This window comes from Etheostoma cragini, chromosome 15 (assembly GCF_013103735.1).
Source record: "Etheostoma cragini isolate CJK2018 chromosome 15, CSU_Ecrag_1.0, whole genome shotgun sequence".
NCBI classification, from domain to species: Eukaryota; Metazoa; Chordata; class Actinopteri; order Perciformes; family Percidae; genus Etheostoma; species Etheostoma cragini.
In genome coordinates, this window is record NC_048421.1 from 8,339,945 (window position 1) to 8,363,831 (window position 23,887).

The 23,887-nt window shown below is 39.8% G+C and overlaps 1 protein-coding gene across 6 annotated transcripts; it reads right to left on the reverse strand.

Moving 5' to 3' along the window:
* Positions 1–88: 88 nt before the first annotated feature.
* Positions 89–22,322, reverse strand: arhgap17b (Rho GTPase activating protein 17b). 6 transcript variants are annotated; one of them, XR_004659592.1, is made up of 21 exons: positions 21,929–22,322; positions 17,786–17,825; positions 12,399–12,503; positions 11,748–11,824; positions 11,435–11,546; positions 11,095–11,171; positions 10,831–10,933; positions 10,381–10,449; positions 10,132–10,213; positions 9,554–9,681; positions 8,880–8,991; positions 8,711–8,792; positions 8,467–8,547; positions 7,432–7,545; positions 7,236–7,327; positions 6,276–6,414; positions 5,218–5,502; positions 3,991–4,112; positions 3,510–3,908; positions 2,147–2,372; positions 89–916 (listed from the first exon to the last, which is right to left on the reverse strand). XR_004659592.1 is itself a non-coding variant. In XM_034893809.1 (21 exons), the coding sequence occupies exons 1-20, from the start codon at positions 21,979–21,981 to the stop codon at positions 2,185–2,187; spliced, it is 2,280 nt and encodes a 759-aa protein (XP_034749700.1). In that variant the 5' UTR covers positions 21,982–22,321; the 3' UTR covers positions 89–916; positions 2,147–2,184. The 6 variants fall into 6 exon arrangements, 4 of the variants coding, with proteins under 4 accessions (XP_034749700.1, XP_034749699.1, XP_034749698.1 ...); XR_004659591.1 differs by having other exon boundaries at positions 2,141–2,372; XM_034893809.1 differs by having other exon boundaries at positions 2,147–2,192; positions 21,929–22,321.
* Between the last annotated feature and the right edge of the window lie 1,565 nt (positions 22,323–23,887).

Consider the following 23,887-nt stretch of genomic DNA (forward strand, 5'->3'; position numbering starts at 1 on the left):
CATCACTGAACAACTGCATTTTGTATTGCACAAAATATGTTGTCATCAACAACCATAATTGAAGCAGAGCAGCTCTAAATCTTGATTAAATTTTCTTTGGCCCATTTCCATTTCTTTGGTCCTTTACACTAGTATGTTTAGTGCGGTGCTGAAGTGTGTGACAATTATTGAAAAGCCCTTCTAAAAAAGCCAATTGAAACTGATAAATTGGAAAATGACAAACAGATCATCAGTGGCTGACACTCAAATATCGCCACACAACTTTTCTCAATGAAATACTAGTTGTCGGGTCTATGTGGTGCTAAAACCAGATTCACAGATTACTGTCTCCAAAAACATTCATATCTATAGTATCCACAGCAAGATAAAAAAAAAAAAGGAGACAAGTGAAATCTTATCACCTGTTGAGTTGAGCTACTATACAGTATATTCAGATTAAGTCCAATAAGCGTTCCGCTGTCCTGCCATCCAATCTGCAAACACCCAGCAGTATTTAGAACAAAAGGAGAGTGATATAAAGCTAATAGCTGTACATGAGTTTTGTGGTTTTGAGGTCTCTGGTTTGAATCTCAGAAAAACAGATAAAAAAGGCAGCCAATTTTTCCTCCAGAAAGCACTCTGGCATCCTGTGAGTGGAGCAAGAGGAGCTGGAGTGAACCGAAGCATTTGAGTTACCAGTCAATATTTGAATATAAACATTCAAATCTGTTACATAAACTAGCTGTGTGAAGGAAGATTTTGATAAGAGCGATCCCTCTTTTTCTTCACAGAGCGGTGAACTCTGTCTGGATCTGAGGGTTTAGTTGCTGGGCTGGGGTAGTGGTGGGCTCTTGACCAGCAGAGCTCTCCCCTTGTTGGTCCGCAATCACCTCAGGGATAAGGGCTCGTCCAGTCCCCTTTAGGAATAGGCCTCCGTCTGCATAGGACAGTTAGGGGGACTGATCAGCAAATTTATTAGATCTTAGATCTTGTCTTAAACAATGAACCAAACTTAAATTAGCAACACACACAGTTTCAAACTGGAGAGCGTACACGCCACCTTTGCACACTCCTTAAGACACCAAGGATCAATATTTCTATTAAAGTTGCTCTAAGTGATGTGACGTGTTATTTAAGCTACAACAATTTTTTGTCACATACTACAAACATTTTCTCCCTATTAGCTAGCTGCCTGTCCCCTGAACACACTGTAAAATAAAAGTTGACAGCCCAGGTTCTACAAACAGCAACAAAAACAATCTGTGCCAACCTGCACCACCAAATCCACAAATGTGTTCCAGCCAATAACCAACAAGAAGGATTTGAGGGTGGGGGTTGGGGGGGTTAGTTAGAAGGGAGGAGGAGGGAGGGGCAAATTAGTTTTGTTTAAAAATACTTTGAACATCAACAAGAAGTAATGTCACCCAACATAGCTTAGAGCACCTTTATGTCGACATTGCAAATAGAGTAGTACCAGTTAACGTTACTTAGTAAACAGTTACTATACTGAAGAGGATCCTTGGTGTGTTAATCGTTAAATGTGACAAACTTTCTACATACCGTAGATTTGTCAAAAAAAATGCACAAAATGATAACCGTCCACTGTCAGTTTAAGGTCTTTAGTATGTTTGATGTGTGCAGTTTAGACAGAAAACAGTTACGGGGCATGTTAGTTATTACAGAAAACTTGCTACAAACAGGTAAAAGCCATCCAACCATCCAGCACTGATGATGGTGTGGGAATCACAGGAATGTTAGTTTTGTTGGAGAGCAGAGTTAAAGTGCAAGACAAATGCATACTAAATATATGTATACTGATTAAGCATGGGCCAGTTACCGGTTTCAAGGTATACCACGGTTTGAAAAAGTTAAGGTTTTAAACCATTTACATTCTGTCATACCGTTCCTAAGGTACGAGTTGTTTTTTTATGGGTGGTCAAGGATAGAAACGGCAGTTTGGTAATCCCGCTCCCTGCCAGTGTGCAGTTTGTTTAAAAATAAATACTTTTCCCCCCCCAGACATTAAAAAAGTAATCTATATTTTTGCCGAATGTTATCATACCATCAGAATCCTAGAGGCCCATGCCTATTACAGTATATGCACAGCAACTTAGACGTGCAGTGGACACAGAAGCAACACATCAGCCAATCAGATCCTTACCATTACCTGCCTTGCAAAGCTCATCTTACAGGCAGACCAGCAGCTCAGACATCTGTAATATTTACACATTTCCTGTCATGCATCAGATCACCACAATTACATTTAGTGTGTGAGGCACTATGAGACAGTGAAACCAAAAGCCAGAAAGATAAATAGAGAAGAAGCTGAAATTACTTAATACAGAATAAAGTTATAGCAGACATTCAGCAAGTGATTCCAGTCGTTGCAATGCCTACACAGAAGAATAAATCATCTTTAACAATGTTAAACATCAGTAAAGATGTGTTCCTTACATCTGGAATTATGAAATTATTTTATTAAAATGGTGCAGGAGTGTTGACACAGTAAACTCCTTAGTTCTTTGCCTGACTTTAATGGTGGGACGTAACCAAGTGCATTTACTCAAGTACTGTACTTAATCTTGAGGTACTTGAGCATTTCTATTATGCTACTCATTACTTCTACCCTACTACAACTCAGAGGCAATATTGTATTTTGTATTCCACTAGATTTATTTGACATCTTAAGTTACTTGGCATATTTAGATAATACTAAATATGATAAAGACATCAATGATGATGTATTGTTATTGTTAAGCTACCAAACGGTATATGAAGTAATTTGCATTAGCTCCACCTTTACCAGCTGCAACATTAAAGTGAAGAACACATTAATTAAACAATAATTGTACTATAATTATATAATATACATCATTCTGAAATATCCAATTCTGCATAAAGGGTATTTTTACTTTTGGTACCTTAAGTAATTATTTTTCACCAATACTTACTTGTGTACTTTTATTTAAGTAGAGATTTTAATGTAGGACTTTTAATTGAAAACTGGGTAAAGCAAATATTTTCTCATCTATATTTATCTTACAGCTAAAGTTACTAGTTCCGTTGCAGATCAGGATTTTACATTCTAAACCTCTTAACTTATAAAATACGACAAACTGCTAAAGGTAAACAACAACAGTGTATAAAGCAATTCATTTGCTGCATCTCGACCGTTAAACATTAAAATGGTGCTTAAATAGGATTACCGTATAACACTTACAGGAGCCTTACACATAGCCTAATGAGTTCTTTTACTTTGTTACTTTTGATTCCACCTGGAAAACGTATACACTTGATCATATAGTAGGCTACACGTTCTGCACACAAACTCAAATATATAATATAATAATATCAAATATAATAATATCAAATATAGAAGCTTCTTCCACCAATATTTTTGTTGCAGTATAAATACCCTTCTCTATTTAATAGAGAAGGGTATATATGTAATACTGCACACGTTTCATATACTGTATAGTGTAGTACAAATATTGAAAAGCGTAATTTGCGAAGCGCATGAGACCGTTTACCCGTTATTATTTTGGAGGCGGAGCCGCACAGGCCATTACCGTCGTCAGTGGCATTGACTGCAGGTTGTGGGGGCGGCGGCATGCTGGGTCGGGGCCGTGGTCTGGGTGCCGGCCTGGAGGGGCGAGGGAGGGACCCAGAGTGGTAGAAAGACAGCGGGATGGAGTGCGATCCATCATGAGGCGGAGTGTCAGGAGGGGTGGGAGTGCGGGGGGGAGAAGGCTCTGACTGAGGGGGTTGTGGAGGCGGGTGGCTCGGGGCATGGATTGGGCTGTCTTTGCCGAGGTGGCGCCTGGGGGTGATGGGTGGGTGATGAGTGGAGCCGGATATCTGGGTGTTGCTTGGCTGGGAGGCAATGGCACTGGACTGTTTGGGCGGGGCTGGGGCCTGCTTTTTTGTGCCTATAGAGGGAAACATAATTACATTGTATTAACAATATTGATGGTATTAAAATAATTAGTAGAGGAATGTACATTCTCTCACCTCTGCGAACCATGTGTGGACTAGGCCCCCTGGATCCACCTTGAGAGTGGGGGCTTCCTACTGTTAGATTTACTGAACCATTCCTCTGGGGAGGAGGGGTGGACAAGAACTCACGGGCTGGGCTGTGGGAATACAATGAATCCAAATATTAATACATCATCAAGTCATCTCTACTTTAAAGGTCCCATGACATGGTGTTCTTTTAATGCCTTTATACAGACCTTAGTGGTCCCATATTACCAAATCTAAAGTCTCTTTCCCAAAAGTCAGCCTTGAGCCACTGGAGCCAGTCCCCCAATGAGCTTTCCTCAGTAGTGCCATTTCTGAGTTTGTAGCTATTGAGGAGGAGAGATGGGGGATTAAGGCTGAGGGTGTGGCCTTGACTAACTGCCACTTTGCTAATTTGAAAGCCATGATGTCTCTCTCTTAGGGGTGGGCCAAATTCTCTTGGCAGGTAAAGCAGAGAAAGGGGAGGCAACTTGCTCCTTACGACATCATAAGGAGCAAGATTCCAGATCGGCCCCTCTGAGCTTCCATTTAGTCAAAGGCAGAGCAGGATACCCAGGGCTCAGTTTACACCTAACGACATTTCTAGCCACTGGGGGACCATAGGCTGGCTTGGGGAACGCAAATTGATGTTAAAAAAAACTCAAAAGTGACATTTTCATGCCATGGGACCTTTACCAAAGAAGTGTTGAAAGAACTCATGCAAGCAATATATAAAACAAAATGCACATAATTCAAGGTTATCACACGTTGATTAACTCACAAAACAATGTAAAGACAAATGTAGAGAAGAGGATGCAAAATCATAAAATCAGTTGTTCAAAAGCACATTAATATGTTACATGCAAAATCAGACATTTCCACAAAGATGTCAAACACTCAACAGACATGCAGGCAAGAAGGAGAGTAGATCTCTAAAAACAGACTGGTCAATCACCACAACAAGCAGGGAGGATAAAAGTTGCCTGTAATCAAAACATCACATGATTTGTGTTGCACTGCATGTTTGATTTGTGAAAATGAAGTCAATTTAAAATCGGAGGATGTAACAGACATTGTTATTCTAATGATTTTCTAGTTTAGGCCTTTTGACATGGGAACTAAAACTCAAAGACCAATCAAACACACGACAAACATAAAGGGCGGGTGAGCACAACATTTGCTGATTGGCTGTGAGCAGGCGGTGGAGTATTGTTGCTACCTCAGCTCGCTCTTCCTTACCTGCTCTCCTCTGCGCTGAGCTGGGTTACAACCTGAGGATGCACTGTGGCTACCTGGACCCCACCACCCAGACCACCACAAACCCCACTACTAGCACCCCTCAAGCCAGGCTGCTCAGCCTCCGTAGTTGGGGACAGGAGCTGGGGCAGGGGCTCAGGCTGGGGAGGACCCCCGGCTTCCAGAGGGGGTAATGGGGGTTGGAAGGTAGGCGTGGTTAGCTGTTGCTGCTTTCTATTTACAGTGTTGGTTCTACGTGGAGTGGGCTCCGGCTGTTTGTTAACAGTGCTAGGGAGGGGGGGGAGAGGGGAGAGAGTTCAGGAGGGCAAACTATACACCATCAGACAGAATGAAAGAGCAAGAGACCGAAACAGACAGGAAGAGAGAGATGGTGCAGGAGACAGAAAAGACGCCACTTCCTGAGTTCAATGAAATCAGTTCAGAAGGAAGAACCCAAAAAGGACATAGACCACATGACAGTGACCTCTTAAATAGAACTGTGAACAGCGACATCTCTGCAGGGACAGAAGAGACAGATGCCACACCATACAAACAAAATGCAACAGAGGAAGCCCACACAAAACATAAAACCAGCAACCTACAGTGTGACCCAAGCTTTAATTGGGAAACAAAAGAGATAACACAAAAATACACAAGAGTAACACATGAGAATTATAGCTCTAGACAAAATGGTATCCCACGGAGACTGAATTTTTTTTTTTCATCACGTTTGGTACCAATCTTGAGAAAAACAAAACAGATTAATTTGTGCGGAAATAACCTCAACATGACAAATGTGCTCCTAAAAAAATCACAATAAAAACATCATTCCCTTCTTTTACTTATCAATAACTGGATTAATGGGAGCTACATTAGACTGCGACACAGCTTTGAAGTCTGGACTGGGCAGATCTTCCGTGGGTGTTTCTGTGACTGTGATGGACTCGTTGGCCACTACATAGAGAGCCGACATGACTGGGCCCCGCGACTCCTGCCTGCTCAGTGTCTTGGGGCGGGACGAGAGGGTGAGAGGCAGGCTGAGGTTGGGGCGAGGCAGGTACCTGTCTTTACGGGGGGTGTGACTCTCCCCATCCTGCCCCACTAGGCTGCCTGGGCGTTTCCTATCCAGATTGGGATCGGGGTCTGGCATGGCTGAGTGGGTGGGCATGGCAAACATGCCCGACACATTGAAGTCCACCTCTGGAGTTAAGAAGGTTGGAAGCAAATTGAGAGACAAAAATTACAATGATGGTAAAGATTACCTTCAAATGTAATAATTTACAGTAGAATATATCAAGGGTATGAGATGAACAATAATTTGATGGACATTTATGCTCTTCTCAGGAGGATTATTAATAACTTTATTAATCTGATTTTTTTTGTTTAAAACTATTACAATAATTGCAAGTGCTAACATGCTAACAAACTAAAAAGGTGGATGGTGTTCTTGGTAACCATTATATCTGCTAAACATCAGGATGTGAGCATTGTCATTGTGTGTCGGCTCAAATCCCCATTCTGCCTAAATACAGCCTCACAGAGCGGCTAGCGAAGATGTATACGTTTAGTAATGAATGCTGTAATTTAATTGTTTGGTGGATTCAGTTTCTCTCAACCCATCTCAGCTTTCACTTCATCGTGTCACTAGGTTTGGAAATCCCTAGATTCTAGGGATTTCCAATTTTTCCCCAAAAAGCCTTTTAACAATCGCTAAGGGCCAGCATTAGCTTGTTAATTGCCCATGTCTGAGAGAGCAAAAGAAATGGAGACAGCATATAGGAAACAAATTAAGGGGCTGAAAGAAATCCTGTTTATACATTTTGTTGGCACTGCATTCAATATATTCAGATAAAACACCACAGTCTTAGTTTTGGCATTTATCATTAGGAATTAGTACACCAACAAACACTGGATTACATTTCACCACCTTAATCTCTTGTGTTGTGTGATCTTTTCTGTTCTCTTCTTAGGTGAGACAGAGAGAAGAAGTACTTTTGCAAAAACAAACCAAGATGTTTTACCTTCAGGGAAGAACCAATCAGCATGCTGGATAATAGGCTCAATGATGGCGACCACATGGACAGATGTGGCTGCTGCCATCTCTGCCAGCGTCCTGAACCCAACCAAAGACAGAAAAGGACAGGAAGAAGCTTTATCGACCTCAGCTTCATTTTGTACTCGAAAAGGTAACATGACGTAACGATACACAGTTCTTACCCCTCAGTCTTTGCCCATAGCAGGTTGGGCCCAAGGACTATGGCGATGTTGCTGGGAGTCATCTTATTAACCTCACTGTTCTGAGCCAGTTTAGCCAGAAATTTCACCAGATACCTGAAACAGAGACTCCAACTGCTTTAAAAAGCTCATTGCAGGCTAGTTAGCAAACTGGTATTCTAAGCCCCAAAGCAAACGGATGGCCTTGGTGTGGATAGGAGTTGTAGCAGCTCAAACAGAGTTTTTTGTCTAAAATTGTTTGGAGATTTTGGCCCTGATGGAGGTCTAAAGTGATAAAAGTGACTAGTATTTTACAACATAAACTAGAATTATCACTTTGGAGTTGTATGCATCATCCATCTTGCAGTTTACATCCATGTCTCTCCAAACTCATAATATATGTAGTAAAGACATTGAAGCAATTTAATAAAAAGGTATAAAGTGCATTTTATCTTCAACTGGGCATCACAGAAGATCTATACAATCCCCACTATTTCAAGGTGGACACCCACGATTAGTGTCAATTTAGTATCTTCAGTACCGTTGACAATAAAAAGCTCAGAAAATATTACTTCCTCCTTAAGTCCAAGTGGATTTAAATGCCAAATTTGAAGAAATTCTCTCCAGGGTCTCCTGAGATATTACATTCTAAAGAATGGGAGGGACGGACAACCCCAAAACAAAGCCTCCAGCCACGGCTGTCACCCGGGCAGAGGCATAAAAAATAAAAAATAACATATGTTAGAGAGAACTTAGAAATGTAAAGATAATTTTCTTTTGTTCATAATCACTTCTAAAACATTTTCAACCCTTCAGATTTATCTTGGGACCCCAGGCTGAGAATGATTGTTAGAAGCGAGTGCTCTATTGAGACGTCTAACAAGACACCAACATGACTTCCTGAAGTTGGTTGAATCTGCAGAATCACTTATGAAAGTGAAAAACTGAACAGAAATCAACTCTATACATTCAGTTCTGCTGATTTACTTTTTGAAACTAACCAAAAAATGCAACAACACATTGTGGTGATGCTCTTACCTGAGGTTTGCTTTGTGATTCTTTGGCAAATGGTCACATGTCACCCACAAGGCCTGAAGCCTCTTGTCAGGGTCAGACACACTGAGAACAGGAACAAAGTAACACACACGCAGCTTGTAAGTACCACAATATCTAAAGCAACCTGTGAGCACACATCTTCAGATGTAAGTGTTTAATGCTTATTTACACAGAATGAGCTTGTTTAACAGGATATTAAAAGAGCCATATCTGTGTGTCTTGTTACTTGGAGGCTTGTGTCCACTCATCGTACAGGCCAAAAGTCATTAGAGGTTCAGGAAGTTCCCTGAGGTAGGATTTCAGGGCTCCTGTGTATGAAAAGAAAAGCTATGAGAAAATGATCTGGACCAGATGGTTTCAATTTCTTTTTTACGGATTTATAGAAGAGGTTGTACCGGCAACGGCATGGGGATCAGAGTAGAACTCCTCAAGCTGCGAGGTGGAGCAGTCCAGCGCAGCTTTCAGCTTTTTCAGTTTGGAAGCTCCGGCAGCTATTCTGAAGAGACCCTGCCAGGAAAATGTAAAGAAAATGACTGATTAGTGCTTTTTTCAAAAAGTACCGCTGACCTTCACCTCCTCGTTAAATTAAAGAAGTAAGTCTGGGTTGGTATCAAAAAAAGAGAAGTAAAGCACAAAAGTGTACCATCTACTAAATGACAGAGAAAGTCAAGTTTCAAGTTGTTTCTGTTGGCAATAGAGATGTGGCTCTTTCGGGATGAGTAGCAGACAGCTGTACAGCAAGAGTTTTGTTTGCGTTAATAAAACTGCCCTCCTTGGGGAGTCCAGTGATATGGTTACATTTTTAAGAGTGCAATAGTGATCATGATAATGCATAACAGATGCCTGCACACACAGCGCTTGTTCTCTCAGCCTGTGGCCTGTCAGGCAAATTGACCACAAGTTGGACACAGATGTTTCCAGACTATATGTGCCATTTCTAGAGAGTAATCTCCTTCCAGCTCTGATAGAGTGAAGTTTTATGGGTACAAGTTTTTGTCCAAATTCTGGTTAATTAACCCCCAACTTTGCCCTTGTTTCTCCTACTCTTCTGCCATGACTTTATCCATACCTCCTCCTTCATGCCGGTCTCCAGCAGCATCATGACGCAGGCCTCCATAGGCAGTGCAATCTCACGGTTACTCCTCTTCAGGTGCTCCTCTAGAGCCATGCCGAATGCTGGCTTCTCCATCCAGCAGTCTGGGAGAGAAGTCAGTGTCTTTACACCAAGTGTAGACTAGTGTTTGACAGCATTTCTGTTCTTTGTCAATTATTCTTCTATAGTCATTTTTAACAGTTAAGATGCAGTTATAATGCTAGGTGTAATGATCTCTCCTTTCATCCCACTGCCTTGCTGTTACAGCGATACTTTCCCTGCCTGAAGTCTTTATAATGCACAGGCATACATGTCAAAAGCCTAGAAATCCTCTTTCTCTAGAGAAATCTAGCAAAGTAAATCAAGTTTCTCCAATCCTCAATTAAAGAATTTCTCATTAACATACTGCAGGAAGATGACTGTAACATGGTTACTTAACGGCATGTAAACACTATGGAAATACAACTTAGGAGAGAAACTGTGTTTTTTAATTTTAGTCATTTTGTTTTCGGCAAATGAATGCATGAATGCATGTTTGATTTCTTGCTGTTCACCTTGCTGTAATTGGATAGTCGGTATAGCTGCTTCCAGAGCTGCCAGAGACCTCCTGTGGTAGTCTGCCTGCGCCTCTAATAACTGGTAGACATACACAAACAAACAAACCTAATCACAGTTCATATGAACAAACCTTTGGCATACGGTGAAGCAGGGATTCAACAAATAATACAGTTATAGTGGACTGGAACATATTTGCATCACATTTGCATTTTAATTCTAGGTCTTTTACACTGAGGTGCACCCACCATGACAAAATAGCGTGCATGATCTCCCTCTTTGGATCCAAAGTTGTACAAGTCTGCAGCAAGCTGGTCCTATAAGATTAAAAAATATAAATATATAATATATATACACATTTCTATACACAGCAAAGCATTATGGCAACCTTAAACCTTCTACTTTAATTTTCACAGAAACCTTTCATTAAAACGCAAAATTAACTCCAGAGGACAAAGCAATGACCTTTAATTATGTGGTCCTAATAATGTGCATAGCGTGTTTGTTCCTGTTACAAGGCTTCCTTTGTTCAACCAGTTCAAAAAATGTGATCCTAACCTGATGAAGAGACCCTGGCTGGAATGTACAGCCATCAGATTAAAAGTGTCTTGATTAAATACTGTGTACGCGGCATACCAAAGTGAGTGAGTGATAAATTAGAAAACTGAACAGCAAGAGAGATTTAAAACAAGATCTACCTTGCATATTTCTACTTTGTTGAGAGCCTCATCCATCTCGTCTTTAAGGGAATCAGTCTTAGCTGCCATAGCCTGGTTGTTGGACTTTGTCGCTTGGAACCACCTGCAGGCCAAATCATTATGTAGACACTTAGTCTACTGTTAGCATGAGCATATTTGATATGAAAAGGTTTTACTTTCTATCTATGCAAACTTTTGTTCATTTGCAATTCAAGTTAACATTTAATAATAATAGAGCTGGATCAAGACTAAGAGCCAGTGTACCTCGTCTTGGCCGAATCATAGTCCAGAACCAGTTTGGCGAGTTGTTTTCGCTGTTTTAGTATATTGGGAATCTCGATCTGTGAGAGAAACATTGAGGATCATGAGTACAGCATGAGTACACACACACACGTCAGTCATCACTTAGGATAACACCTTTCCCGTGAGAACATTTTGCCAATATGCATCACGCAGAATGGTAATGTAACACACAAGATGCCAAAGGCCATGTTGAATTTGGTTCAATCTGAAGATTAAACACACAGTGTGTACAGATCCTGGACAGGCTTCTTTTTTTTCATAAGGGATCACCACATTATGAAGAGAGTCGCAGTGTTTTCACCTCAGCCAGCTGGTTGAGAGGATCTAGGATGTCTCTCTCAATCTGGACTTCATGGTGCATCAGTTCAGCCGCTAGCTTGCCTTCAGCCTCCCCACACACATCCATCATCTTGCTGCTCACACACAGGAATGTATACAAATGACTGTTACTGTCTCACAGTAAGAAAAATGTTAATGTCAAAGAAAACACTCACACAAGAGCCCCCTTGTTATATCTTTCACATTTCTTTGACTTACATCAATCACTTTCAATGTTGTATTATGGTTAATTGAGATTAATGGATTTTTATTTTTGAGATAGACAGGCGTCTCACCCAAACAGACTCTCGTCTCCCAGCTGACTGCCTCCCTCCTGCATGGCTTGGGACAGCGTTGTCAGGGGCAGCTTTTTCTGCAAGCAGATCAGCAAATAATGTTTGGCCTACTTTAAAGTATGTGGGGAACAAATAGCCCAAAGAAAACCCAAGGATAAGTGTCTACGATTTAGGTAATTAGTGATTTATTTTTCATCCATAAATATCAAAAGCTTTTGGGAGTTTTCCTCATTTAATAATTATATCCTTAAAAATATTAAAGTACGACAAGGTAACATAAAACTGATTCACTGTGTGTGTGTGTGCGTCTGAGGTAGGTCTGTTATTGAGTGATAGTGAAGCTGGCAGGAGGCCAGTGCTGAATATCTTCCTCTCGAGATCTTATGTTTTATAGCACAAGATAGCAGGTCCTTGCTAATACTGACAATGATGTTACAGTGATTCACCCTTATTTAATTTCTGTATGAGCTACAGAGGGACTCTGACAGCAAAGTGTAAAACTTAAAATAGAGAACCTGACTATGTAGGGTGTTGGTAACATGCCGAGATAACAAGATGAGGTCATGAAATGCCTGTTCAAAGTTGAAAGTGTCTACAAAGTGCAACTGGCGAATGAAAAAAAACTGTAATGAGAAACTGAGTGCCACTTACATGTCTCTTCTCTGTGTCTGTGCCCAACTGACCCTGCAGGCAGGACACCAGCCTCTTGTGTGTGTTGTGTGACACCAAACGCACCAACTCCAACCGCCTCTCGATCTGTATATGCACAAAAAATGTTCTAAAATCAGCACAAACAAAACAGGCCAACTGTGACTGTGGATACACACACACGTTTCCCTGTTTAACTGAAACAATCAAGGTGAGAGTTACAAATGAAAAACACAACACGCTGCATCAGCGCATATCCATCTCTAAACTTTCCATCCTGCTCTTGTTATTGAAAGAAGATGAGGATGTCAATGCTGTTGCAGCGTGCGGTATTAAAACAGGCATGTCTGACAGCCAGATGGAAGGAATCATGGCAGATAAGTAAGAGACTGATGTATTGACTGATGTAATATGGTCTTTGCTGCAAACAAGGAAAGCTTCTTTTCAACATATGAGGACTCCATGCAGAGATGTGAGGAAGAACAGATGAATCATTCCGACTGCGGGCCTGATCTACTGGTAAGAGTTCATTAGCAGTAAAGCATCATATGTAGTTTTGCGTGTTTTAACCCCTTATCTACAAATCAAGTATGCTTTACCTTACATATTTCAGATTGCTTTTCTATTTTCCAGGCCATTGGTTTAAGTTAATTTCACAACAAACATTGAATCCCCATTCAATACATTTTTTACCAAATGTAAACTCTATGTAATGGTTACTTCACTGCAGGAACTTATTAGAAAAATATAATAAGACAATGTGCACAAGGGATTGCTTTGATCAAATGAATGTAACTTACAGCAGAAACAGTGACTTTTATATTGTAATTGACACAGAAAATGTATTCAATCTGAAATGGTCATATGTGGATGATGATGGTTGACACCCAACCTGCTTCATAAGGTCAGTGTCAAGGCCGATTTGGATTGAAAGCATCAGTGCATTTTGGTGAGATAGTTAATCCTTCCAAGTTACTATTTAGAAATCCATTTCATTTGTGGAAGTTATATTTTCTTCACACAGTAATACAGCTAAAACTTGTGCGTTAGAGAACAATCCATTAGGATTGGGCAAAATGTATGAAGTTATCTATAATACATTTTCTGGAAAATCAGTTGAGAATATAAGAGTCTGTTTTAGACAATTCAGCAATGTAAAAACAGATCAAGTTACTTCATCACATTGAAAATGTTAAAATTATATAAAAATCCAATTCAGTCATAAACACGTCCTGTTCATTTATTTGCAACATTGCCCACACTGGCCTAATACAAAAAGATGTCTTACTGCAGAAAAACACAGTATCCAGGAGCTCAAAAATCAATAATAAAATACAAAGAACGCTGATGTTCTAAACATAAAAACCTGAATTTTGTACCGCTGAAAGAAGTTGCCAATTCGCATCGAACCCTTTGAGCTTAGATATCAGAGGGTTCCTGAATGCACCACATGTGAAGGTTTTCCGGATTGATTTATGGTTTTCAGTCTCTGCTTGCAGTTTCATGACCATGTGACAATAACTGCCCTGAAGTCTGAAGTCTCAGATCTCTGCTTGATTTCCATACATTACTGAAATGAACTGAAGCCAGTGGCAGTATAGTTTAAATAGTCTAATAACTAATGCTTTTGGAAGTGCAGTAATGTCAAGTATACAAACATTATGGTTAACCTGCTAAAGTATGCAAAACACTAGTATAGTTTTAAAGCCAATTCATATAATGTAATCTGTTGCTTGTTTGTATCCACTTCCTCTTCCGGTTTGAGTGTAAACATCTAGCTGTCTCACTACAGCTCCTTGTTTGCGGTCTCTTCTTCCTTTAATTTTATTCTTGCTGATTCGCTGTTCTCCCACACACACACACACACACACACACACACACACACACACACACACACACACACACACACACTTTTCCTCCACCCTCTCCCATTACTCTCGTCTCCCTCTTTCCTGCAGCTGTTGCTCGATGCCAGACCACAGCTGGACTTGGCTTCCTTGCCTGGACCCAATTGATTCGCTCACCATTCAGCCGATCCCCAGCTCTGATTAATGCATGGAAGTTTAGCTCCATCTGGTGACAGACCGACTGGATCCAGACCTCAGACACTCGGTGCCAAGATGGAAAAAAAAGAGGCCAGAGTGACTTCAGTGTGGGCGCAGACTGGATACAATGGGTGATTGCATTGTCTCTGCTGAGTTTTTATTAGTGTATAGAAATGCAGTCTGTTTTCCACCAGTTACATTTGAAAAGTCTCAAAATTGAACTTTCATTCTCTGTTAATTGTTCACTTCTTTTCACCTATGGCGTTATAATTTCATTATGAAGTATTGGCATAGATTAATTAATGGAAAAATACTCCTATTACCTCCTTTTAACATAACTTATTAAAAAAACAGTCTGTTAATCTTACCCTTCAATTAGCCAGCTTCTTGTCTCAAGCAGCCAGATTAATTCTGCTCACAGAAAGAGTTCTGGCCTCAGGGAGGAACTAAATTATGGTAGCAGTCTTGCACGCACGCACACTCACGCAAAGTTTCCTTTTGGCGATTTTATTGGAAATTGGAAAAAAATTTAATTTGGAAAATAGCAATATATCGCGGAATATTGCAGGGTGTCAAATTGCAATAATATTATAACAAACACACACACGTTGAGTTGAGGAGGAAAAAAGTTAAATGCAGGAAAACTCCCTGATCATAGACCCAGACAAGCGCACACACACAATCACTGAGTACTCTCCAGTTATGGAGCTGTCCAAAGGTTTACAGGATAGTTACTGCCATCTTTTTTTTTTCAGACAGCAATGAGAATAGTGAGCAGGGCTGGCTGACGACCTCTGACCTGCTACAGCAAAATTAATGTCTATTGAGTCACTGAGGAACCCGCAAGGCTGGATACAGTTTTGTTTTCTGGCTTGGAGCTGCTTTGGCAGACTGATTAACTGGTGAACTGATGGCTGATCTTGTTGGAAGTATGACGAAGTATGAAGTTAGCTAATCACAGAGCAGAAACAGGATCTCCAAATAATAATGTCTGCTTAAAGAAATAGTTTGACTTGCTTATTCTCTTTCTAGTCTAGAGTTAGATGAGAAAAATCAAATATCCCAATATTTTGAACTAAAAATACACCAATGTCTATATTGCAGCAAATAATAGATGAACTGAATATTAAAAAGGCAAATATTAGAACAGCTAGTAAGTCTGATAAGTTTAGAAAATTAAACCACTTTACTGTAATACTGCCGTTAAAACCAGGAAACCATAACACATGTCGTATCATATCATGATAATGAAGTTACAAAGCTAATCTAGCGGTTTCCCTCTGTTTTCCGTTTTTGTGAGAATCTGAGCTGAACAAATTTCAACATATGAGAGCAATATGGATCTTCTCATCTAAAACTCAGCAAGAAAGCAAATAAGCGTGTTCCCAAAATGACGAGCTGGTTCTCAACGACAAGGAAAACTAAAACTGTAGTTGTCGGTTGAGCTCACTCGCTGGTTAGCTGACAGATACCTGTTAACATAAAAGGTATAAGACATGAATAAGCTCAAGTATTCACAACAGCTGCCCATTTTGTATTCCAATCAAATACTAAGCTATGGGACCAGCTCCAGCCTGACTCTCTACACTCTATGTGAGAGCCTCCTCAACTCTGCCAATGAGGCAGAACATGTCTAAACAAGACAAATGCCTTGGCCAAAGGACTATGGAAAAAATGGAAAAGAAAAGACTATTACTACGACACCATGGAAATCATAGTGTCAAATTTCAAGTTGGACAGTTCAAGGAAGGGGTTGTGGGAGTGAGTTGGGGAGGGGGAAAGGAAAAAATTATTCATTCTCTGCTCATGTTTGGAAAGAGGGAAACAACTTTCCCAGCTATTGTGATTCAATTTAAAATGTGGACACTGATTCACAGCTCTACAAATCAGTAAACTGTGATTTACACATTCATTTATGAACATGACATTAATCAGAGTACAGATTCTGACTTGGAGCTCAAGTTGTTGTGCTAAAAGACAGCCAAGCCACTTTAACTATGCTGACCGCTTGACAATCACATTCCTCACTGAGAGCTGGAGCTACAGGAATGTCTAACGCAGCACAAAGCTCCTGTCGTTCAGGTCGAGGACCAAAGACGAGAGAAGCATTCTCTGGAAGGGTTGGGTTGGTTTGTGCGCTGTGGTTTTGGGACAATGGTGTATAACTAAATTTAACTATTACCACTGTTAAAGCAAAAAACAAGCCTTAACTGTCTTGAGAAAAGCAAAACAACTAAATGCATCTTTGCTTAAAGACACAATCTGTGTGCTCATCACCAAGTGTTTGTGTTGTGTGTTATTGTGTGTGCAAACCACATGGGGTTCATAGTTCACTGGTGCATGTCATAAAACATGGCCTTCCATGACTGAATGAGAGGCTTCACTTTTTCTTTCACAAAAGCTCCATTCTACTGTAAACATGCTCTGTTTTTCTTAGGTTACTTGTATTTCGTTACACACTTTTCCTAGCAGTGAGATCAGCTCGTATAGTTTCAGGAGGCAAAGTACTCCCATCCCCCTAGCGCGCACATACAGACAGAGAGAGAGAGAGAGAGAGAGAGAGAAGGAGAGAGAGAGAGAGAGAGAGAAAGAGAGGCAGAGAAACCCCCCCCCAGTAATGTTTTAATGCCAGCAGTTGTACTCTAAGACTGCAGAGAAACTTGGCATCAACAAGCTTCTCAAGCATGATGGCTTTACCAGAGCCTGTGAGGAGAACTTGTAAGCCTTTTAATAACTTCCGCATTTTACTCTTCCAGAAATTACTTCATAAGAAGCCATTTTTACACAGAGCAGTGTGTATCACAATATTTTCCGTGGCAATACTGTATCACTACACAAACGCCAACTATTGATCTATTATTATTATTATGCATGTGTTGGTCAGTTTGTCTGCTTGACAATCTTATTTTGCAGCAACAAAATTGAAGTGAAATGAACAAACAGAGATTGTTAGATAAAACAGATGTTGACAAAGTTTCCTTTTGGTGGACATTCTTTGAAATTGGAAAAAAGGTAATCAATTGCAATATATTGCAGAACAATGCAATATTTTTCAAATCGCAATGATATTTTATTGTGACATAAGTATTGTGACAATATCGATGTGAGGACTCTGGTGATTCCCACCCCTACATGCTATCGGCCAGTAAGCTATGCTGTGTCTGTTTTATATTTAAACGTGCGCAAGTGGGCAAGGGGAGAGAGAAAAAAATACTCTGAGAATAGCCAATCCTGCTTTTGATTTCGATAGTCAAAACCAAAAGCCCATTTTTCGTTGATTTTCAATTCTTTAATCGTGACACCCCTACCCACGACAGTGACAGAGAAGAAGAATGTCATATTCACCTGTAGGAGGTCATCCTTTAGCACCTCAGTTTTCTCAGCCCTGTTGAGGGAAACACAAATATGAAGCCAAAGGTTAAATACTGACAATACATTTTGAAATACAAACACAGACAGAAAAACACACCTTTGACATACAGAGATAAGATATAATACCATCAACACCCAAACAATATAATGCAAATATACATGCAATGCAGATAGGGGCACACCTGTCCTATGGTAAGGAATTGTAATTAAATGCATATTAAACAGATCTGCAAAGATTAAATCAATTAGTTGTCAACTATTACATTTATCAGCTACTATTCTGAGTAATTTCTTATGTAAAAAATATCAAATTCTCCGACTTTAGCTTCTTAAATGTGAATATTTTCTAGTTTCTTCACTCCTCTATGACAGTAAACTGAATATTTTTGAGTTATGGACAAACCAAGACATCTGAGGACGTAAGAATGGACTTGGGAAACCACTGAACAACATTTTTTTGGCATTTTATAGACCAAACAACTAATTGATTAATCAAGAAAATAATCAACAGATTAATCAACAATGAAAAGTGTTAGTTGCAGCCCTAGTATTGAATGAGTATTTTGAACTTGTCTCAAACTCTACTCTAATGGATCACAAGTTACATTTTAAAAAATACACGACCTAACTTGCGGTTCAAACTCAGATAAACCAATGAGCACACAGCGAACAAGACTATCAAACAACAACAGGTGAGCACTTCCAGCCCAATCTGTCTGCAGTTGTGCCTGCAGCAAAGTTACAAAGCTCATACTATGCTTAAATCCACAATAAAATTTTGTCACACGATAGACCTGCAAACAATGAGAAATATAATTTCTGCACACATGTACAAGCCCATCACCACTTGTGCCTGTGGCTTTTTTCCATGATGTACCTGTTTGATTCCTCCCCCGTGCCCAAACCCAAACTTCCTCTTGTGTCATCTTCACCCTATTTGTTATGGCAACAGGAGAGGTGTGTGTGAGTTTGTGTGTGTGTGTGTATTTGTGTAGGAGTTGCCAAGTGGCTTGTTGATGTCTGAAACACACTGAACACATTGCACATTGTAGCAGAGTCTGCAGAAAACAGGACAGAATCATTCCAAATTGCTTGGACCTCAAAAGATATTTCCACCCATTTTGGAATGTTGCTGAGCTTGTGAGACCAGAAAATGAGCTCACCCCCCCCCACAGTCGATATCTAACAAATACAAAGACCACACAGGTATTGCATCCACACGCCAAATCCCTAAAGACCTCTTCTCCCTTCTCTACCAGAGCAGGCCCGCACTATAGATTTAAATCTCACAGGGATCAATTAACCATCTCCCACGCAAGAGCAATTACCTAATACTGCTGTAAACTACACCCTACAGATACAGACTTACCTCACTAATGCCTGAAATATCCTCACCATCTTTGGAAAACGCCTTCGGCTAGTGCACACTGTGGCCAGCTCATAAAATGAGTAGAAAGCTTTTAACTGGTCAAAGATTCGTTTTGACAGTTTTTCCTTATACGTGATCAGTAATTTTCTGTTTAGCACGCAGTATAAGTACTGGCACTCATACTGATATGGGGGCATTGAGTGTCTGATAATCATTTTTAAGACTCTCAAATGTAAATTGTGTAGTAGTGCTAGTAGTATTGTAATATTGCTCACTTTTACTCACAACATGCAACCAGAAACATAGGATTCCGTTCACTATGCTAAGCTAACTAGCAGTGGCGCTGCCGGTGTTGTACTTGACTAAAACAATGCATGCACTGAGACCAAAAATGCAACGGCCAACCTATCTACAGCTAGGGGAGACTGTGATAGGCCCTATTTTTAAAAAATGGTGCCGTATTCCTTCAACATTGGTCAGGTTGCAGTTGTTTTCGAAGAAAATATTGGTACTCTCAGTATATACTGTAGCTTCTTGAATTGATGTCTTGACTCTTGATATGTAAAAAAACTGCTTTTTTATGCTAACTTTTTCAACAAACACCTCATGTCATGAGCAACAGAGCTTTTTAAGTTAAAGAGGAAACTCATAAAATATGTTTAAAACAGATTGTATAGACCGGTATATAAAATGGGTACAAACAAATTACTTTCATGTAACACTAATGCAGGCAGCCATTATATACTTTCACACAAGAAAGTTACTGCTTGTTACTGTTACTTTAGCAGTTGAACAAAGGTTGAGATGTACGATATACATACGCGTATATATATATATATATATATATATATATATATATATATATATATATATATATATATATATATATATATATATATATATGTGTGTGTGTGTGTGTGTGTGTGTGTGTGTGTGTGTGTGTGTGTGTGTGTGTGTGTGTGAGGGCATTAGATACAATCTGCAGCCAGAATACCTACACACTGATCCACATGATTGCATTACACATTAGGCTTTAGTGGCTTCTGAAGGAGATGCTACATGAGAAATCTTTAGATGCCTATCAATATTGAATCAGCATTGATTTGACAGGAGTGCAGCTTAGCTCTGGCCAGCAGCTATTGTTCTAAGAATAGACTCACACAATGCTGGAGCCCAGACCCTCAAAGAAAGCTTCGAGCAAAACAACACAGAAAGGCAGAAAAAGTAGAAACAGTAACCGTTTGTTGTAAAAACAATAAAAAAAAAAAAGTGATTACTTTGCCAGTGGGACAATTCATCAACCACAGAGTAATGACAGTAAAATCCTGTTTATTCATGTATTATATAAGTTTTGTTAAAAGTACTCTGTGTAAGCTTATCTCTCCAAAGTGCTCCAGAAGTATGCAGGGAATCATAAACACTGCAATCTTAAAGCCACACTGCAACAACTACATGTAAATCAAACTGCTTCCTCTTTTATAAAAAACACCCCTCTGTGACATCCCCAACCCTCCGTTGTGTCCCCGTCAACACAACCATGGAAATGCTTACTCCACAAAACCCCTCCGTGCCCGGCCCTTCCTATGCCAAACAGAGAACCACATAATCACAAACCATCACGTGGGACACAGATTCACTGGTTTGTGAAAAAAAGAAAAGGTCATCCGAGTGCTATTGTGGCAATCAAAAACTTACAGTTAATAATGCTTTCATGTGTGGAAAAAGATTACTTTTCATAGTTCATGATAACAGTATCCTAAGTGGCGGAGGGGATGTGGTGGAGAATAAATTCATCAGGTTTAGGCAAAATATTCAGTCTCAAAAATCAAAAGGAGCAGCTTTATGATGATTTAAATGTATACTTTGTCTTTAAGTGTGTGTAATCAAACTGATGTAGAGCAGCAATGATTTGTAGATTAATGGATAAGGTGTTCAACAGAAAAATAGTCGGCAACTATTCAACTATGAAAATCAATTAGTCGTTTCGGTAATAAAGAGAACATTGGAATAGACTATTTAAGTAAACTAAATGTCTTTGGGTTTGTGACTTTTGGTCAAATGTATCTGAGAAAACCAAGGGCAGTGACTACAGGCTTGGAAAGTCATTTTGACAACACATTACGAGGATCATCTGCAGACACCATTAATGCAGTAATGACCGGAGTCTTAATGGTAGCTGCTGATAGACAACAGGGCTTGAAACCCCTGTAGGGACAGAGATGAAGGGAGAGGAGAGGAGTAGATGGTATAGTTATTTTTTGTGTGTGTGTGTGTGTGTGTGTGTGTTTTTAAAACTCACTGCCAGTATTACCACACATCAGGAAACATGTGTTTGTGTGCACAGAAAATGTCATCTACAGCCCTAAATCTAAAGAAGTCACTGACTTATAACATCAAAGACACACAATAAGCCCCACATAAATAGCAGGAGAATAGTAATACTTAATTAAACGACATCTGGAAAACCATTCACCTTTTTTTAAACTCTTTGTTTTTCCTTTAAAAAAAATCAAGTTCATGTGACATGTGGACAAGTGTAGTTTCTTTTTGACATTACTCAACTTCAAACGGATGCTTTACTTTCCTCAAACTTAAACTATATTACGCATAAAACTTGGCCCAGCCCAGCTCAGCCCTTCCGCCAAGACAGATGATAACACTAAATTTGACAAACCATGAGAAGCAACAGTGTTGGCCTGCCAAAATATCAACTTGAAATAATGCATGTTGTTAAAACACACACTCACCTTCCAACTGTCTGGTTGGCAAGTTGCTTCATGCGATTAAACTGTTTCTTCATGTCTTTTTCTTGTGTGTCTCCTGCAAGTGTGTATAGGTTAGCAGCACCTCGGAGTGCTGTCGTTTATCCACCGTGGATCTAAAAGTTGCGCTACGTCGCAGCCATTGTGGCTGAAAGAGCTGCGCTCCGACCACTTTTACGCACTACAACTGGATGGTTTTACCGATTGAACTCGGTAACATTTGGCTGTCGGTTGAAACGCAAAGAAGTTAGTTTAGACAACTCATGACAAGCTGCTGGCTCTCCATTGACACGAGTATCCGACTTCCTATTAAATTAGTTTGGGCGCAACCAGTGTGGCTGGTAAGAAGGAGGAAGTGCCTTTACTTCCCTACTGTATGCTGCATGGCCCAATGGTGACATGTGATACCTTTGCAAGAAAAAAAGGAAAAAAGCATTGACTCTATTGGTCTGTCATGGACATGTCGAATTCAAGTTTTCAATAGAAAACATATCCAGGTGTTAAATTAGGCTGATAATTAAAAATTAATTTGCTAAGTAATGGGACAAATTGGAGAAAGATGACAAAAACTTTAAATTAAACAAGCTACAATTTACCAAAAAAGTTAAATCAGTTGCATTTATTCCACTGTTCCAGCGTCAGTCTGGGTCTTCTCGGAGATGGCTAAATACATCCGTGTAATGTGTTTCCCCCTCCGGACTGATTGGAGATCAGTTAACTCCAATCATTAAACAAGGCATCAGCACTCTGGTGTTCAGAGTCATCTGCTGCCATCTTGTGGCTGCTGCTCTACCATGACAGACGCCTCTAAAATCAATCTGTGGTTCATTTCTTTCTTTTTTTTCTGTTTCCAACTTCTTATTTTTCTTATTTATTTCAACATTATTGCACTATAATGCTTTGTATTATCAGAATGAAATGCCTAAACCTAACTGATGATTCACAATCATCTTAGATTTTGTGCTGTCACCCAAATAAAATCATTATCAGAAAAGGTTTTATTGACATAATAAGCACACTTATGTGGAATTTGCCTTGGTGAAAGGTGCATACATAAACAACCTTGTTACAGGGTTTATGACATTCAGGCTCACATAGCTCAAAAGCATACCTTTTCAGACAAAGGGCACACCTTGTCGGCTTAACATAGCCTAAATCACGAGGTCAATATTATATAGGACCTATGAACTGTTTGTCATGGGACTGAGGATGACTTTATGAGCCCAATAAATGGAGGAAACATACGGTGTCTGTTCATTCATTCTATTTGCATGGAGCAGTCTTAACTTTGCTGAAAATACCATAACTCCTTTGTTTGCATTTAAGAACAACTAGTGGCAAAGTTTCACATTTCTCATGTCAAGTGAGGATTCAAAGCCACACAAAACAGGTTCCACAGAGAACATACTCTCCTCTCTAGTGATTGAATCAGGCTTGATTAGTCCCTGTTTTCCTGGGTATATTGAGAATTCTGGGAATACACTTTTCTCACATTCCACTTAGTAGTGTCAAAGGGTTTTAATCGAGACTTGTCAAGAAAAAGAAAAATGACACCTGTGGCCAAAATTAACTGTTATGTAGCCTTCTTATTGACAGATAAAGTAGGAGGGGCTCTTTAATTGCAGAAATATTCAATTTATTCCATGTGCACAGGTGATGCTGATGTGGTCCATTGACTAAATGCAGGCAACATTGCTATGATACATACACAAGCTTGTATTCTCAGAAACTCCTGTGGGTTTAATTAGGTAAATGTAAACTTCAACCCAAAAGATCTTCATTGATCCTGAGGATTATTTTGTTTGATATCTTTGCCTACTGGTACATCTCAACCAATTTGAAAAACTATCATTTTGAGACCGTAAGCAATTCTTCAGTTCTTTTTATTACTATAATTGTTATGGTTGGGTGTTGTGTCCCCATCCTGCTTGTTGTCCTCTTCCC

What these genes read in the sequence shown, in the direction of transcription:
- arhgap17b (XM_034893807.1), bottom strand. Translation starts at nt 21,981, where the DNA reads ATGAAGAAACAGTTTAATCGCATGAAGCAACTTGCCAACCAGACAGTT. An exon ending in CTCTCAACCAGCTGGCTGAG is followed by an intron (nt 11,172 to 11,434) that starts GTGAAAACACTG and finishes TTTCTCTCACAG; the next exon opens with ATCGAGATTCCCAATATACT. An exon ending in TGATTGGTTCTTCCCTGAAG is followed by an intron (nt 6,415 to 7,235) that starts GTAAAACATCTT and finishes TCTTAACTCCAG; the next exon opens with AGGTGGACTTCAATGTGTCG.